The sequence below is a fragment of the Streptopelia decaocto genome (assembly GCF_964273445.1).
Source record: "Streptopelia decaocto genome assembly, chromosome: Z".
Classification (NCBI taxonomy): Eukaryota; Metazoa; Chordata; class Aves; order Columbiformes; family Columbidae; genus Streptopelia; species Streptopelia decaocto.
In genome coordinates this window covers 28,719,536-28,734,893 of record NC_138657.1, presented here as the reverse complement: position 1 = coordinate 28,734,893, position 15,358 = coordinate 28,719,536, and the positions used below count along the sequence as shown (strand labels likewise).

The window sequence follows — 15,358 nt, the reverse complement described above, 5'->3', positions numbered from 1 at the left end:
TGCTGAGCGTCCTTTTTTTTTTTTTTCCTGTTTTGTTTCTTTTATTGTTTGGGTGTTTGTGTTGTTGTGTGGTTTTTTGTTTGTTTTTTTTTGGTTTGTTTGTTTGGTTGGTTTGGTTTGTTTTCTTATTAGGTAAAGGGCTTAGTTTGTTAGTGTGCTTATAATCGCTATATCAGCAAAGCAGTGAAATAAAACTTCTCACCCTTATTTCAGTTACCTTAGAGATGAAGTTAATTTGTGAGAAAAGGACTGCATGAGGAGCGTGTAAGGGGGGAAACTGCTTTTATCTCAATATAGCATCAGTTTTCTGGTTTATGTGAGGCAATTTATGCAACCCCTTACTGCTTCAAAAAAGTTGATGTGCAATTGAGGCTTATTAGTATGGCTTGTGTTGTTTGAAAAAATGGGAAAAGGAACTGTGGAAAAACTTTGAAGAGGCTTCTGTTCAGAAATTTAACATTAGTTTAAAACAGATTCCAATAGTAGAAAATAATAACAAAGAACAAACTTAACTTTTTCATCTTCTTTCTGAATATGATATTTGGTTTCTCATAGCTGTTCTCTACACTGAGACCCAAAGGTGCCATCCTATGCATCTTCTGTAATAAAGCATGAAAGAAAGGAGTGTTTTTTTTTTTTCCCCATGAGTCAGTGGGGTATTTAACCATGCCACTGCCACACAAATTTTATATGTTTGATATATATGGCTTTGAATAGCTTTTGCCCATATTGTCCTGTGGGCTTCAGTCTTTGTAGTACAATCACATTTCACATGGTTTAGAGATGGAAGAGGCTTGCCTAAGACTTCCTTCTGCACCCAAGGCACTGTGGCTTGTTCACATAATAGATAGTTTTCAGATAACTTTAACAAAGCTACAAAGGCTTCATTCTTGGCTCGCTATCTGGAGATGCTTGTTTACTGTGATATAGTGTAGCTTCCTATCTGTTAGAAAACTGAATATTTAGAAGAGGAAGTAAGGAAACCAAATGAACCAAAATAAATGCGTATGTTTCAAAGGAATTAGGTAGAAAATTAAGGAATGATAGCAGTAGCTGACTCATTTTTCTAAAACATGTTTAAATGGGGAGAAAACAGTAAGCAATAAGAACTGCAGAATCACAGAATGCCTGAGGTTAGATGGGATCCCTGGAGGTCATTTAGTCAGCCCCACTGCTCAAGTGGGACCACTTCAAGCCAGTTATGCAGGACTGTGTCCATACGGATTTGAGTAACTTCAAGATGGAGACTCCACAACCTCCCTGGGCAACCTGTGCCAGTGCTCAGTCACCATCACAATAAATAAAAAAAAAAAAGTCTTTATGTTCAGGAGGCCTCCAGTATTTCAGTTTGTGATTGTTGCCTCTTGCCCTGTTACTGGGAACCACTGAAAAGAGCTTGCCTCTGTCTTCTTTCCATCCTCCCTTTAGGTATTTGTGTGCATTGGTAAGATCCCTCCTGAGCCTTTTCTGTGCTAAGCAGTCACAGTTCTTTCAGCCTGTCCTCATATGTGAGGTATTCCAGTCCCTTAATTACCTTTTTGGCCTATTGTTGGATGCTATCCAGTATGTCTATGACTCTCTTGTACTGGGAAGTGCACAACTGGACAGAGTATTCCAAATGTGGCCTCAGCAGTGATGAGTAGAGGGAAACCTGCTGGCAGTACTTTGTCTAATGCAGCCTAGGATGCCATTTATCTGCATTGTCACAAGGGCACAATGCTGGCTCATGTTCAAGTTGGTGTCTACCAGGACTACTGGTTACTTTTTGTGAAAGCTGCATTTTAGCTGGGTGGCCCCCAGCTTATGTTGGTGTATGGGTTCATTCTTCCTGAGGTACAGGACTTTGCACTTCCCCTTGTTGACCTTCACAAGATTCCTGTCAGTCCAGTCTTCCAGTCTGTTGAGGTCTGTGAATGGTAGCACAGCCCTCTGGTTTATCAGGCACTCCTCCCAGTTTTGTGTCATCAGCAAATGAAAGCAAATTTGGACTTTAGTTTTGCAGCTTAGTTTTGCAGGTTGCTGCTACAGTACTGGAGATTAGGGTTCAAATAGATCAGAAGGAAGTGTCTTGCAGGGACTGTTAACAAACATGCTTTATGATTAGTTAGTATTATATAATGGTGATACTATCAAGGAAGAAATATTCAAAAGTAATGAAGAAGAAACTCAGCTTCTGCTGGTGACGCAAAGTTTGAAAGTGGAGTATTAGGCAACCCGTATTGGGTAGCTCATACATCAGTCTGTTCATCTGTCATAAAATCATAGAATGGTTAGATTGGAGGAGACCTTCAAAGATCAAGCCCAACTCCCCTGCTATGAGCTGGGACATCTTTCACTAGATCAAGTTGTGCAAAGCCCTATCCAGTTTGATCTTGAACACTTGCAGGGATGGGGCATTTACAACTTCTCTGGGCAACCTGTTCCAGTGCCTCACCATACTCACAATAAAAATTTTCTTCTTGATGTCCAATCTGAACCTATCCTTTTCAGTTTAAAGCCGTTGACCCTTGTCCTGTCACTACAGGCTGTGTGCTAAGAAGTCTTTCATCTTTCTTATAGGCCCATTTTATATACTGAAAGGCTGCAATAAGGTGCCCCTGGAGCCTTCCCTAGACCGCAGAACTAGATGTAATACGCCAGGTGGCATCTCATGACAGCGGAGAAGGGGGAGAATACACCCCTCAACCTGCTGGCCGTGCTTGTTTGATGCAGCCCAGAAAATGACTGACTTTCTGGGATGCAAGTGCACATTCCCAACTCACATCCAGTTTTTTATCTATCAATACCCCCAAGTTTTTTTCTGCAGGCTTGTTCTCAATACATTCATCCTGCAGTCTGTATTGGTACTGGGGATTGCCCTGACCCAGGTGCACTCCTCAGGCCTGTTAAGGTCCTTCTGGACATCATCACATCCCTCAGGTGAATCAACTGTACTACTCAGCTTGCTGTCACTTGTAAGCTTGCTGAGGGTGCACTCAATCCCATTAGCTATGTCCTTGATGAAGATATGGAATAGTGTTAGTCCTACTAGGGATCCTTGAGGTGCACCACTAGTTATTGCTTTCCAGGGGGATGTTGCACCATTGACTCTTTGGATTGAGTCTCACTGACTCCTTGGATGAGGTCATCCAGCCAGTTTCTCACTTGTCTAACAATCCACCCATCAACCCCATATCTTTCCAATTAAGTAGCAGGAATGTTGTGAGGGACCATGTCAAAGGCCTTCCAGAAGTCTACGTAGATGACGTCTGTGGCTCTTGCCTTGTCTGCTGGTGCAGTCACTCCACTGTAGAAGAATGTGGATGTATTCTTAAGGGATGTTGGTTGTTGTCCTTCAATATGTTCTTCCCCGCAGGTGAAATACTCTTTGGAAAAGTACCTACAAACTTAAATGCAAGTATTAATTAATGGCTTAGACTGTCTAGTTAGAGTTTACTCCTGCAAGATTCTACTGTTAGGTTGTGCACTCTTTTGGAATGAGGGAGAAGACTGGATCCCATAGGAGTGTTACCTTGAATAATTTCCCTTTTTTTTTTTTTTTTTTAAGGTTATATTTGCAATGTAATCTTGCAGTTTTAAGAATCTTTTTAAAGAGGGAGGGAGAAGGTTACTGCTTGGTCAGCTAGCTGTATGTGCTCAGAAAGTGACCTTTATGTGTTCATTGGCCATAGATGCATGGTACGGGCTCTTATTTCCTTACTTAAGCAAGCAAATAAAAAACCTGAAGATTTCCCTTTTGGAAGGAAGAGAATATGGCCATAAAATTGAACACAGTAATACGTACTTTCCCTTCATATCTTTCTGCCTGCTTGAATTTAACAAAATCTAATTTCTTTGACTTTACAGAAGTCGACTTGAAATAATGCCCCTTACATTTTAGGTCTCTAAATGACTCTTGTGCTTGCCAGTTACTTTTTTCAAAACACCTCTGTGGAGCTTTAGGGAATCTGTTGATAGTGTTAGTGGTGCTAGTGCTGATAGGGATTTGAAGACTTTCCTACTCTTTGGTGTTTATTTAGGAGGGCACAGGATAAGACAGCTGCTGTGGTTTGGGACCAGGTATAAACTTTTTTTTCACCATTCACATACAATTACATCTGAATTCTTAATTCAGCACTTTTCAACAGATACTGAGTAGCACATCACACATCTGTTTAAGAACAAAACATTACTCTAGCCCTTTAAAGCTAGGAATTCAAAACTAGATTTTTAAAGTAAACCATAGGTGTTTGTGACATCAACAGAGCTGCTTTAAGGTGGGAAGTGTGATTGTAGGAGATCATGCTCTATCTTGATAAGCAAGGAGCCCAAAGAGATGTGTCATTGTTTATGTATAGTAAGTCTTTGAGAAGCAGATTTTCTAACCGTGTTTCTGGAATTCTATGGCAGAGATTAAAAATTAATTATAGAGCTCTTTATAGCTGGAACCTGCCTGTAATGTTGGAGGTAAAAAAACATATTGCCTTTAAAATTGTTAGCAGGTGCTTCCTCAGACCAGCAGGTGCTGTGCTTTTCATATGTGGATTTTTGGGTCTTTGCAATCTGGTTAGGGGGATATTAGTTTAAAAAAAAAAAAAAAAGCCAGTAAACCATGCATCTAGATAGTAGACTAAGCTGTCTGCCATTCCTTTTCTCCCTTTGAAAATATGAAGAACTTCTGTTCTTCAACAAAATGGTGGGTGAACTACTGATGCTTTTAAAATCAATGCTGTGGCTAATTATCTCAGTGCAGTCACTTAAGTATGCATCATTGCACTCTCCTCTACCTTCCCACTTCTCTCTGAAAGTGGACACAGCCTTTGCTCTGCAAGTAATGGTAATAATTGGTAGTAAGACAGACCTGTTACTCATCCTTTTTTGAGCATATTTCTTATGGCAGGTGTCTGGTTTTTAATTAAGTGCTAATGAACATGCCTAGTAGACCATGGTACTGCTGCCAGCTTATTCCGTTTTATATCTCACTGCTGCTAAGCTCTTAAAAGGTGACAGAGCAAGCATTAGTGTCTTTGAAGTGACGGGAAAGTGATTATATGCATAGCATAATTGTTTCTAGGATCTACTATGGCAAATGTCTAGTTACTAAGTACATCTGCTGAGCACTGCTGTTATCCATCTCCCTGGTTTTTAGCTTCTTCCTTTGTGTGCAGCACATTTTCCTTTCTCCCCTTCTATGAAGAAAATACAATATACTTTTAACAATTCAAATTTTTTAAATGAAAAAAGCAAGAACTTCCAGAAAGGATCATATTTATCTATATGTTAGGGAGAACTTTAAACCTATTATGAATAGGTAATATATAAACAATAAATCAATATACTTTGGTCTTAAACAGCAGTGAGCCTCACATAATAAACATTGAACCACGATATACCTTTGTTGGCATAAAGGACCATGATCAAGTATTCAGTCTTTAACATAGCTCAATATTTAAGCGTTTTAGGGTACCATTTTTCTCTGTTACCCTCAGTAACCATTTTGCAAAGTTCCTAAGGGATAATGCAGAGTGATGCATTTCCACTTGCAGCTCTTTTATTCCATTCCACACCTTACTCTGGGCATTACTCTCCACCACTTGTATGCACTTGCACCACAGAAACAAGACCTAGCCCTTCTTGCCACATGCTCTCCGCTTTGGAATCTGTTAGAGGGGATTACTGTGCTCATGTGATAGTAGCAGCATGGAGACAAGTAAGGCCAATGCCATGCATGTGGTACAGTACTGCTGATGCGTGTTGTCTCACAGTTAAAGTGCAGATTACTGACTTGGCTTAAGTGGTCAATGAGGAAGGAAACTACTAAGGTACCATCTCCCGGAGAGAGTCTGCCAAAACATTCAGGTTATCTTCTGATTTGAGGAAACATACTGGAAACTACTAAAGTCTTGATAAAGTCTGTGAAAAGAGAGATGTCCTCTTGTTCTTTAGAGGCTGGATAAAAAACAAAACCAAAAAACCCAACACCCACAAAAAAACACCTTTACTGAGAGTTCTTCAGTTAAATTAACTTTCATTGGCAATAGCTGCTTGATTTTGCAGAAGTTCCTGGTACATACTGTGAGAAATATTTTGTAAACTTGAGGCCTTGTAGAAGTCACTAAACAGTCTTGTATTTCAAAAATAAGTAAATGATGGCTGCTTTACAGTTGGGACAGCAGAAAAGTGAAATATTAGCAGGTCCAGTCCAGAGGTTTTCAGTGTCAGACACTCGTGTCTACGTAAATTTATAAACAGCTCAAGGCATGTCTTGGCATGTGATGAGGAGAAATAAAAGTGTAGGGGCACAGTAATTATCTAAATAGTAATAAATTAAGTCATTCATATACCAGTAGATGTTATGCAGATGTTGTTGACAGTTTGTCTTGAAGAGTTTTGGGGCCTATGGAAGCAGATAAAATATTTTTTATTATTTCAAGTTGAGCTACTTTGGAGTAATTTGTGAAATATTGTGAGCTTTGGTCTAGGTGTGATTTCAATAGCTGTCAGCAGTACTGTAACAATTTTGCCTGCTCTTACAGGATGACTGGTATTCACCAGGTCAAACTCTCATGTCTAACTGAGCTCATCCTGTTCAGGCATTTGCTTGTCTGTCTTCTCTTTGATCCCGTGAATTGAGTGGTACTTTAGATTTTTTCATGGTGCCTACCTTCAGCAGAGAGATGATGAAGCGTGGCCAAAGTGGAGAGGTTTGTTCTGTCTTCTATTAATATACCCAGGCACAGGAAAGAAGGAAAGAGGCAGAAAATTTGTTTACCTGTAGCAGACTAAAGGGGAGCTATGACTAAGCCAAAGATGGTTTTGAAGCATAATTTTCTAAATAAATCTGACTGAGCATGTTGGAAAAATCCAATGGTTACCTGAACTTGGAAAAGAGCTTTAACTGGAAAATATCTCAGTATTTAAACTCTGAGGAAGTCCTTCCATTAGAAGGACTCTGTTTCTAAAATTGCTTATAGGTTATTTTGCCAGATTGGTTACAGTGTTATATGTTCATTCATTATGACATTGATCTTGCAAGCTGCTTTTGAAACAGATGGAGGTATTTTAATTCATTAATATAATGTTTCTTGTTGGGGATTCCATGACTTTATTTATGCTATGTGGAATACCTGGATTTTAAGCTCAAAGTTGGTTCCTAAACACAGTGTTAGCTCAAGATTTTTCTTTTTTTAAGCTTAGCTAGAACAAAATATAAATTTAACTACACTAAATATGAAATTGAACGGTGTCATTTGATTTTTTTTTTAAATATTCAAAGTAGAAACCTACTTACTGTTTCTAAATTGGGGGAAGAGAAGGGGCAGACTTTAAATCAGTCTTGCCAGTGAAACTTGTTTTTTTTTCCCAGAGCACTGATACTTCTTTCTATAGAGAGGGAAGGGTATACGGGCCTTCTGTCGCTGCTGTTATTCACCCATGGTGCTGTGGCAGGCATTAGCTGCCCAAAACAACCTACAGTAGTTGAATGAGTTCCTTGGACTGAAGAACAAGTATACAGCTAAACTTTTTTGGCTTATGGGGCATGAGCAGAGCAGTCCACATCCAGCATGATTTAATGCTGTCCCTACACATTGCAGGGGCATTGGGCTAGATGACCTTTGGAGGTTCCTTCCAAGCCAAACTATTCCATAATTCCGTGATTCTAATACAGGGTGTGTAGTGTGGTGGGACAAATAGAAGAGGCTAGATTTAAAACAAATTAAAAAATCCACTGTTGATTCTCAGTAATTAACCAAATTTCTCCTGTTTCCTTCCCAAACTGTGTGCTCTGCATTGTTCTTCTGGGGATGATGATACTACTGGGAACAGCAGCAGCAGTTGCAGGCTCAACATCTCTCCCATGGCCATGGACCTCCAGTGCCTCTAACACCGCATCCATCAGGACTTCAGCCTCCAGGAATCCCTCCACTCGGAAGCAGCGCTGGCCTTCTTGCCCTTTCTAGTGCTTTGGGTGGGCAGTCTCACTTGGCAATAAAAGATGACAAGAAGCATCACGATGCAGAACACCACAGAGGTGAGAGGCATGGCAGGCCTGATTAGGACATTGTCAGATTTGCACATTGCTGCAAATCATGTGCATCTCTAAAGAAATCAAGTTATATAAAATGAGAAAAAACAAAACCAAACTGTTGGCAAACTTAAAAATGTCTGCATATATACCACTGAAGCAAAATTCAGCTTTGAAGCTTTCAGTATTTTAAAAGGGGATCTCTAGGTGTCACCTGCTCTGTAATTCACAAGGCATGTTGACATCCTAGTAAATGCTTAGTTGTAGCACAAGTGGCCTGCACCGTATTGTGGAAAACAGTTTAATTGCATAATGGGTAACTTTTACAAAAAAGTCATGTTGTTAAATGGGTGGGTGGGAAGTTAGGGGGAACAAGAAATTAAATTTTGAAGTGAATGTGTTCAAACAGAAGATTTAGATAATTGCATCTGTTACTTTAGTTTCATAGGCTTAAAATCTAGTACGCAAATAAATATTGGGCAAAATTGCACTTGACTAATTTTTGAAAAGAAAGTAATTTATTCTGTCATGAAATACAACTAGGCTTTGTGTATGGTTAAACTGTAAATCATGTTTACAAAATACTGTAATTTTCAGGAAATCACTGTATTAGGAATGTGCAATGACTTATATAAATAAAAGCCATTTTAAAACTGTTTGCGGCTTGTGTTCTAATTTTTTCCCCCCTTTTTTATTTCTGTTCTTGCCTCTGTGTCTGAACGGGCATGTCTGTGCATTTCTTGGTTACTGCGGGAGCAGACAGAGAGCCGGGCACAGTAAGTACCAACATTCCTGCTAATGTTTCCCCTTCTGTATAATGTAATAATCAGACATTGCACTGCTTGTCTGTTTTGTCTTCCTTTTAGTTAGTTTCATGATACTGGGCATAGGTGTAAGATGGCTCTTGATTTATGCAGAACACCAAGTCATTTGTTTGTGGGACTGTATGAATTGGATTTGTTTCTGGGCAGAATGATTATGGGGAAGCTTGAACTTTAGTTTACATATTTGGGGTGTAAGGGAAGCTGCAAATCAAACAGAATGTTGACTGGAAATTAAAGTGTAATGTCATTAGTCAGAGTTAAAATTTTTTCCTGTAGGTTTTTCAGGAATTACTGTTGTGAAACAGGTGAGAAATTTAAAATTCATGTGTCATGATGGTGTTTGGCCCTAGAAATTTCTTTAACGGAATCTCCTTAAGCCCTACAAATGTGTTTACTGCTTAATTTGTGCCTCAGGTATAACTTCCTTAGCAATACTTTTTTTCCTTTTAGACATAAGCTGTAATAGAATTGGTCTAAGACAATCTTATCTGAAAACCAGTCAAGCCCTACTTTGTTACAGCTTTCTTATACTGTTGTATTTTGAGTGATATTGCTATATTAATCTGTTGGAGATGGGCTGGTGAAGCTTTCACATCATTTCAAGTAACAAAGCTAATGGTATTTGTTGATGCTGGAGGTGAATTTGAGCTCTGTTTTGTTTCCTTTTCTCAATTAGAAAATAACTAGGAGAAGTTATTTGACAGATACCTTTATGGTACTAAACTTCTGATTTTTCTGGCTGCTCTTTTTTTGTTTGTTTGTTTGTTTTTGTACTAGGGCTTGACAATTATTTACTGGAAACAATCTGCATATCTTTTGCAGCAAACTTTTTTGTTTCTAGATTACTAAGCAAGAAGGATTCATTTCTGCTTGCCTAATGTTATTAATGACAGTGTAGCAGTGGAAATAATTTTAGGCTGGGTTTTCCTGAAGCTTCGGAGTTCTTAAGGATGTATTTCTTTGAGTGGGACATATTTATTTGAGTAGTATGTATTTCTTTGAGTGGTGTTAGTCAACTGCAGAATTCTCATCGAGTTGTCTTAAGAGCTAAGGAAGGAGGATTGCAGTCCATGTCTATGGACACACACACACGTGCACATGTGGGAGTGATGACTTGGTGTTTTGATGTGGTTGTTAAGTTTCCTGGCCTTGCTCTCTTCCCATCCTTACTTGGCCCTGTCCATCATGTACTTTCCTAAAGGGTTTTTGGGTTAAAATCAAATGCTTCACAGTATTGTGAGATTTGGACTCTGAATTCATCTTGTAGCTGACAATAGTTCTTGCGTATGGCAGGAGAACTGTCAAAAAATAAATCTGGCTTTTGTGTTGTGGGAAATTTGCAATATTACTTGCTTAGTTTACTGCATATGTCAGTTTTATTTAATTAAACTACATAAAACCGTCACTGGAGTCACTTCTGTCTCCATATGTGTAAGTCATGATTTCTTGGTTATTATCTGTAGTGGGAAACCCAGGATAAAAAAGTCTAAGTAACCTTTAAACAATCTGAGACTTTATTTCGTAAGATAACTTTGCTGTATGGATATATCAAGTTCAGCTTACTACACTGTGGTGTCCGTAGTTTCTGTTTGGTCCCCATGGAGAATAATACTTTGTAATTAAATTAAACTTTAATAGCTGACTACAGGTGAACTTGAATTTGAACTTAAAACTTGTTTGAATACCATGTTACATTAGAATCTTGGCTTAGCAGTAAATGGTGTCTTCAGTGAAAGAATCATAATTTCAGTGACAGTTCAAATTTGTGGCTAAAATGAGCAGCTGGGAATGTTTTAGTCTTTGAACTTCTCTAATTCTCTTATTTTTAATGGATTCCTTTTTAATATGAAATACATTTTTAGGGATAGTATAAAATTGGTCACAAGTACACAAGCATACCAGCAGGTCTGTTTAAGTTTTACATATGGTTTCAACTGAGCAGTAAGTTCTTATTTTGCAAATTACTTTATAACACCTGGGTCACCAAGATAAGATCAATTTGATTTTCAAAGTAACATATTAGTGTAATTGTGCTGCTAGAGATCCTCACAAAGGCTTGCTTTCATCATCCACGACTCCAAAACCTGTGGTTGTCTGTCAGTTACCTAAATTAATCATTTTTGGTATTACTGTGCAGTTCTACAGTATGTTTTCCATCAAATATGTTTAGAGTGACCTTCAACTGTCATCAGTAGAAGCTGACAGCTTTAAATGTGTAAGTTTGAAACATTACAATTTAGCGCTTACCTATTTGGTTTTAAATTGAGGGTTTTTTTACAGAACTTTGAGTTAAACTACATTGTGGCATATTGATAGAGCATATTGGTTTTTAAATAAGATTTGGTTTTATTTTTTTTTTGAAGTCTCCTTAGGCAAATAAGCAGTCATGAGCTTTTATGTATCATGTCTTTAGAAATACTTAATAATGCAGTGAGATTCATGTATTTACAATTGAATATAAAGATGTAGTGGTTTCATTATTCTTGATTGTGATGAGTGACCATTTTTCTTTCACTTTATGTAAATGGCAAGGGCTACATTTTTCTTTCTATATTACTTAAAGTTTGGGGAAGTAAAATGAAAGTAAGTTCTTTGAAAATGCATGTTTGTGTAATATATAACCTTTGAGTTAGTAATAATAGGATACTTCATACATGAACTACTAAAATTATTTGGTCAAAATTAAATTACAGGACTACGTAGGTAATGGCAGGGGGCTTTTGGCTGATGAATCTCTGACCATTCAAAACTGGGTCATGTTATTGTGGGAAGACAGGCATCCCTACTGTTGTGACACAGTCTGGCTGCAGGTAATGATGCCAGGTGAAGTAAGCAAATTTTGCAACTCAAGATTAATAAAGATTTGGGAGACATCAGTGGAAAAGAACTTTGATGTCTGCATTTTTTTCTCTAGGGAACATACTGGCAGCATTTCTCAAACTCATCTTAGATGTTCATTTATTGCTTGTCTTCCCACTGTTCTAGTATCCTGTTTAGACAGAATCGAAATGCAAATGTTCTGAAGCGCTCTGTTGTACCAGTAATAATTTGTAGACAGTGAAATCTGACTTGCAGTTTACATTAAAGCTGGTGTTTGTCTTTTGTCCTCATGAAAATACTGAACTTGTTTTCTTAGACTTACGAAGTAGTCATACATTTTGTAAGATTTTTTTTTTAACCTACATTGTTAAGCATAAATGCTGCTCTTGTTTTGCAAAGCAAATGCTCTTTTCTTAAAGATAAGAATTTTCAGTGTCTCTAGCTCTCTGTCCTCTTCCTCCTCTCCCAGTCTTGGAGGAATGGAGCATGCACATTTGGATGCTGCTTTTTGGTTGATATGTGCAAGCTGTTTTCATTTAGTATTTTAATTCTTCTAAATAAGGGAGAAAAATCAAAAAAGGAGTTACATGAAAATGTAGGGTACTCGTCAGTGTAGCACATGTATGCATCTTGGCCTTTGTGAATAGTGTTTATTTTCCATTATATAGCTTGTAATCTAAAAATGCAAATTTATTTAGTGAGTTATATCTTTTATTTTTATTGGCTCTGTCAACTTAGAAGTAAGTCAAATCTTACAGTCTTCATGGATGCAAACTGCCAATTAGTTTCAGCAGAAATTTTTCATACAGAAGAGATGTAGGATGACACGTTGCAGTTTAGTTTGTAACTAATAGAAAGCAGCATGAGGCTGATGGCAAAGAATAAGAGGATTGGGGTGTTCTGGTACAAATTTTTATGGATACCCTGATTCTCACAAACATCAGCTAGAAAATACTGAAATCAACAGAAGTCTTACTCTCTGTTAATATCTCCTGATAATGGAATCAATGTGGAGAGTGATTCAAATCCATTTAGGCTTCTAGATTTCATTGTTTCTAACATACTAGTATAAATATAACTTAAAATTGTGGGTGAAAAGGGGGTGAAGTCAGTAGCTTTCAGTCACTGGCAATTTAAAACGAACTCTACTGACTTTGTAAGTCAACTTTCGGGTTGCTGATGCGTGTTTGTAAGAAGCATATTCAACAAATGGAAGTTAAAGATTCTTGATTTAAATAACTTTGAGTGCAATCTCATGCCTTGCTGGGTGATGGTTAACCGCTAGTCCCTCTTCAGATGTCCACTATAGTCCTATCAGAGAGTCCCAACTAGGGGCAGTGGGACTGCTGAGTAACTGATGTTGTGGCTGTAGCTGTTAGACTTGACCCTGTTTTGCCTATTCGACAAGGGAGTACGTTTGTTACTGTCTAAGAACTGGTATCTGTAGATAACACTTGGGTGTGGTGCAGCAGCACAGGTCTGGTGTAAGGTTAAATAAACACAGCGGCGCTGCTTAATATGGGCAAGCCCAGGTCTGGAGCTGTAATGACAGGCTCTGATGGCAGGTGAGTGCAGTTGGTTTGGATGTGCAGAGACAGTGAATGGCCAAGCACAGAGCAAGTGTCTGTGTGCACGTCCTTGGGGAAAGGGGACTGGGAGGGATAAGGAGCCCAGCACTAGAGAAGTTCTTAGTTGAGACCAGGTGTAGTTGAACCATGAGTACAGATGTCACGTAAATACTGTTATTTAATTGCTGTAATGATCAGTATAAAGTTAATTGTTGGTTCTGGATGTTCTAGGGGGGTGTCTGTGCTGTATGATAACTGGGGCTAAGTGAGATACAGTGGGCGCTGAGCCTGTACTGCTGGCACACGTAGTTGTGGTTTGGAAGCAGTTCCAATGGGGAACTGCAGGGCCCTTGAGGAACCACATTTGAATAGCGAGTGTTATCCTCCTAATAGGGAACCTACCTTTTCTCTGTGTGTCATTACTAGGTTTTACTTTCAAATTTGCTGCTGGTGGTTTCAGTGTTTAACTTTTGCTGGCAACAAGACCGCTTTATGATCCTCAGTTTCCTGTCACACAGCCCTTATCCAGTGTGGTAACTCTTACAGGATGTAGTGCTACGGTAGGCTTTTTGTCTTCTTTCGGGTCTTATTTGAAGAAGGGATTAATGTGAATAAATATGGAATTATTGGGACAAAAATAAAACATTTACATAAAATTGATTTGACCATTCTGATCTGAGAGTCATGATTTACAGATATTGCATTGGTAATCCCTAATAAATTGAACTCCTAGTATGAAAGCAAGGTTTATCCTCAATTGTGTCTAGTCTGCTGAAATTAAGACAAAATGATATCTTTTTTTCCCTTTTTGTACAAATGTTGTTATTGAAGATCAATCCCAGCTGAAAATTTCTATAGCATTATTGAAAATTATGTAAATATTATAGCTAAAATAAGTGTCCTATTATGCAAACAAATCAGATGTTAGTAGGCGTGGTAGAAGAACTAATTTTTTTTTTTTTTAAGAGAAGATAAGGAGAACTCTATAATTGTGAAGCTGTTGCTGCTGTCTGCTAGCTAACCCTATGCTTGGTAGTGAACATATAACAAATATAAACTGTACCGGAGATGAAATGAAGAAAGGTCGCTTTTAGTAGGCTGTTCTCACTGTTCCCTGAACCTTAACATTAAGTGGGTAAGAAGTGTCAATAGCCCAAAGCACATATGATCTTCTCTTTCCCAGTTCTTGTTTGTATTTCCTTTGTTACTTTAAGATATGCATATTTTCATATTGTTGAATATAATCTTATGGTAGTAGGTTACAGTAGCAAACTGGTTTTCATCAAAAGTTATGTTTTACCTGATTTCAGTCACAATTGTTAGAACTTCCTTGAACTACTAAGAGAAAGAAAACAGCAAGTTTATAATTATTGAGTTTGCTGTTAAATTTTGCCGGAGTAACGGCATGTTCCTATTTGCAACTGCTAGTGGATTTATTGTGAAAAAAGCTGCTTTACAGCTTTTAGCATGGAAAGTGTGATTTCAGAGAACAGGGATTTAATGGATGTGGTAAGTCAGAGAAGGGCAGCGTAAATATGACTATAGAGGGGAATATTTTGCAGAACAGGCTTGTGAGGACTCTATTGTTGTAATTGTATTTTAACATAAGTAAGCCATCAGTCTTTTGAGGAGATGTAATAGTGTTTGTTTGGCATTTAGGAGACAGTGGGAGCTAGGTGTACATAGGAGTTCTTACCTATGCTTCACAGTATTTAAATTCCATAATACAAACTGTACAGAATATTGACAGCATTCTCTAGGTAGACTTTACATTAAACCAGAAAAAAATATTGGCCTTTGTAGTTACATGCATTTGATGCCAGAATTTGTGGGCTGTTCCGTACACTTTTGTGTAGTAACTTCAAATAGCAGGGTTGCTAAATTTTTCCCAGCCACTGCCCCTTTGCCACCTTTCCATTATTTGTGCATAGTTTTGGTAATTTAAAATGAGAAACTGCATTTATTCACTCTACTACATTTGCCTTCATCGTTCCATTCTAAACTCTTCAGAAGTAAAATAGTTTAATGATTTTTGTTAAGGGAAGTATCTCCTAACTAAAAGACTTTCCTCCTTAAGAAAAGACATTTGTAAAGCATGAATCCCTGCTCAAGTTTGAATTTACAGCTTGCTTCTTAATATG

The 15,358-nt window shown here is 38.0% G+C and overlaps 1 protein-coding gene across 5 annotated transcripts in view; it reads left to right on the top strand.

The window, feature by feature from the left end:
- The window catches only part of LOC309451289 (transducin-like enhancer protein 1), an 83,665-nt gene that overhangs the window by 33,784 nt on the left and 34,523 nt on the right, over window positions 1-15,358 (top strand). For 4 of the 5 annotated variants that reach the window (XM_082074880.1, XM_082074879.1, XM_082074881.1 and 1 more), the window contains 2 exons: window positions 7,807-8,011; window positions 8,765-8,781. In XM_082074880.1, the coding sequence (XP_081931006.1) occupies window positions 7,807-8,011; window positions 8,765-8,781 (222 nt within the window). Of the gene's footprint in view, window positions 1-5,744; window positions 6,684-7,806; window positions 8,012-8,764; window positions 8,782-15,358 lie in introns of those variants that run through there. The other variant, XM_082074883.1, reaches the window with a different exon arrangement.